We start from the raw sequence: 3,193 nt of genomic DNA, 5'->3' as shown, positions 1-3,193 counted from the left end.
AGGTGGGCGGGGCACCCCGGAGTGGCTGCCTCGGTGAGTCCCTAGGCTGGGGGACCGGAGGGCTGCCCTGTGCCGGGGTCTCAAGGCCAAGCCTCCCTGAGGACCTGCAGCGTCTGGGCGGGAGCCACCGCTGTGGATGCTGGCTGGGGGGGCCCGGTACCCCTGGCGGCAGCCCGCAGGGGGCCTGCTTGGCGGTGGCCTCCCATCAGTCTCGGAAGCCCGCTGCCTTGGCTTAGGGTGGAGCTGCCTGAGCCAACAGGCCCCATGGTCCAGCCGTGGACCTCCGAGCTCCTCCCGGCCCGGACTCAGTCTGGTGTCTCTGTCACTGCGGGCTCTCCCTCCCAGGCCTTCACGAGGCTTCCTCCCCCTGCGTTTCTGTTAGAGGCCCCATGGGTCCTTCCGCCTCGGCTGGCAGGTGCAGCCCCTCACGCGTCCCCAGGGAGCAGGTGCTGCTGCCCTTCCTTACCCTGCACGGAGCCCAGGGGTCTGCCCGTGGCGGGTCTCTGAAGACAAGTCTACCCAGCCTGTCACCGCCGGCGTTCTGATTCCCGCCCAGCCTGCCCTGGGGTCCAGCAGTCTGAGATGAGGGAGCCTCAGACTCAGGCTTACATGCTAAGCCTGGTGGTGGGAATGGGCATCTGGGGGTCCCTGGCAGGCAGAGGCAGAGGCCCTGAGGAGGGCTGCAGGCAGGAGGGCCCAGGGCCCTGGGCACTTGTCACGCCTGCTTCTGAAAGCCTCAGTCTGCAGCCTGCGTGTCCCTGGCACTGACCAGAAGGCAGCGTCAAGGGGCCCCAACCTCAGCCCTGGCGATGACGTGGAGGGCACAGATGGGGCAGGGCCGGATGAGGAGCCAAGCTGGGCTGAAGCAGGATAGGAGCCTTCCACTCCAGACCACAAGGAACTGGTGCCAGAAAAGCACGTGCAGTCCCCCTGAGGGCTTCTGTGTGGACGGCCCGTCGTGACGGGTGCTGTGGGTGTGTGCGTTAAATAAAGTGGACGTCAACTCAGCTGCTGGTCTCCACACTTCGTGCGGCCGCCAGCGAGGGCAGTCGCCGTGCTGTCCTGGCTGTGGTCGCTGGGCCCTCAAGGCCCCGACCTCTGATCCCAGGTGGGCTGCATTCGGTCGGCTCTGGGCGCTCGGCCACCTCCTGGTTCTCCAGCCATAGGGCCAGCAGCTGTCCCTGGGCATCTCCTGCCCTAGCCACAGGTCGGCAGCTGCTCCCCATGCTGGCTGACTGGGGCAGCCACTGCTAGGCACTCAGAATCTTCCAGAAACAGGCAGTTGGGAAGGGCTTGCAGAAATAGGGGAGCTGATGGCTTGAATTCCAGTGGCAGTTGGGCGGCAAGATCACAGGGTTCTGACAAGGGCGGAAGATTCCAGAATAAACCCTGTGCTGGCCCGCTGTGCCTGCATCGTGAGGCTTGAGATGCTTGAACCCCACCTTCCGCCTCCCTTCCCTGCCTCCTTCCGCCCAGCCCCATGTTCCCCGGCCCAGGTGTCCAGCTCTGGGCACCTTCTGGACCTCGAGCCAGGGTCGAAGCCCCAGGCGGGGGCTGCTAGTGAGTCCATGTCGGGTGAGCAGAGGCCGGGGTCGGGGAGGCCTGCAGCTGCAGCAGCGAGGTTGGGGAGGGCCCTGGGGGTGGGCTCAGCCTCCCTATCCTGGGGTCCCTGGAGCTGGCCGGGCAGGGGCCCTGCCATTCCTGCCGCCTAGCCTACTCAGGCAGGGCCTTGACCACTCTGGGTGGAGCCCTGACCTGGGCTGCGCTGGGTCGCACTTGCCGTGAGGGCTGGAGACTGCGGTGGGGCCTGTGCCCTGGGTGACCTGAAGCCCCTTGCAGAGCTGGCTGATGGCCTCTCGTCGGGGCTGTCACCCCCCTCCCGGCTGAGCAGCGTCACCCTGGAGAAGCTGGGGTCCCTGGCAGAGGGCCTGTCCAGCCCTGAGTCCGTAACCCTAGAGATCTCTGAGAGGTACGAGTCCAGCCGCCAGACGTCCACCGCCTCCGTCCCCGAGCAGGACGGCTGTGAGCGCCAGAAGCAGCTGGAGAAATGGTGAGCCCACGGACGCCGTGAGTGTCAGGCTGGCTACGGCACCACGGCGGGGCGGCCCCGGCACCCTCCCCCGCCGGGGGGCCAGGGTGGCTGACCTGCAGGCCGAGGTGGCGGGCCTGCGGGAATGCACGGATCGCGGTGAGCACGCCGCACAGAACCTGCTGCGAGAGCTACCCCGGCTGTGGGCCCGCGTGCAGCGGCAGGACTCGGAGCTCAAGCAGCTGCAGCGGGCTGCTCACCCCTGCGAGGAGGAGCCAGAGGTGAGCATGGTGAGCACCAGCGGCCCCTCAGCTCCACTCCCTGTCCTGGGTCTGGGCCTGCTTGGCAGCCGGGCCCTGGCTCCTGGGCCCTGCATCTGGCTGTGTGGGCTGAGGGCAGATGGCAGAGCCCAGCCCACACCCAACCACACACTCTCCCCGCAGGTCCCCAGCCCCCAGAACCAGATGCAGGCGCTGGACAAGAGGTAGCTCCCGACGTGGGAGGGGGCATAGGCACCAGCCATGGCCTCGTTCCCCTGGTGTCCGGTCTCACTTGGGCAATCCCCGTGCGGGCATCGTCCAGCCCCACAGGCCTGGGCTGCTGTGAGGCCCGGCCCCCGCGAGGCCTGAGAAGGTGGGGGAGGCCGCTGTCGGGCCCGGGCAGAGCAGCCTCTTGCATGCCAGGCTGGTGGAGGTCCGGGAGGCCCTGACCCAGATCAGGAGGAGGCAGGCGCAGCAGGACGCCGAGCGGAAGGAGGCCGAGCGGGGGGCCGACCTCAGGTGCGCTGCCCATCGCTCTGGGGCGGGCTGCCTGGACCCGCGCCTCGCCTGGTGGTCACCCCGGAGGCATGGCCAGGCAAGGCAGGGGTCCCGCCTGCCTTCAGCTGACTGCTGGATGCTTGAGCGCCCTGGACCTTCTCTGCCTGCCCTTCTCTCCCGGTGCCCAGCCCTCACTGTCTGGGGCTGGGACTCCTGTCTTCCCACCCTTCAGTGACCACAGACCAGCATTGCCAGGTCGACCCAGCCTCTGCGGCAGGCCCTCGCCTGAGGAGGACTCAGTGTCTAGTGGCCCCACCAGCCTGCTTGGGCTCCCCAGCCAGGTCCTGCAGCTGCCGGGCTGCCGTGACCACGCCACCACCCGCAGGCTGGCTGAGGTGACCGGCTT

General features: G+C 68.3%; 1 protein-coding gene across 1 annotated transcript in view; it reads left to right on the top strand.

The window, feature by feature from the left end:
• Nucleotides 1-809: 809 nt before the first annotated feature.
• CCDC154 (coiled-coil domain containing 154) overlaps nt 810-3,193 on the top strand; it is a 9,027-nt gene continuing 6,643 nt past the window's right edge. The window contains exons 1-7 of the mRNA XM_027771004.1: nt 810-951; nt 1,477-1,575; nt 1,759-2,050; nt 2,136-2,319; nt 2,473-2,513; nt 2,713-2,808; nt 3,173-3,193. The exon at nt 3,173-3,193 is cut by the window's right edge and continues 118 nt beyond it. Of these exons, the coding sequence (XP_027626805.1) occupies nt 810-951; nt 1,477-1,575; nt 1,759-2,050; nt 2,136-2,319; nt 2,473-2,513; nt 2,713-2,808; nt 3,173-3,193 (875 nt within the window). The remainder of the gene's footprint in view (nt 952-1,476; nt 1,576-1,758; nt 2,051-2,135; nt 2,320-2,472; nt 2,514-2,712; nt 2,809-3,172) is intronic.

This window comes from Tupaia chinensis, unplaced genomic scaffold, assembly GCF_000334495.1.
Source record: "Tupaia chinensis unplaced genomic scaffold, TupChi_1.0 Scaffold000178_1, whole genome shotgun sequence".
In the NCBI taxonomy this organism is placed as follows: domain Eukaryota; kingdom Metazoa; phylum Chordata; class Mammalia; order Scandentia; family Tupaiidae; genus Tupaia; species Tupaia belangeri.
This window is presented reverse-complemented; position numbering and strand designations above follow the sequence as displayed.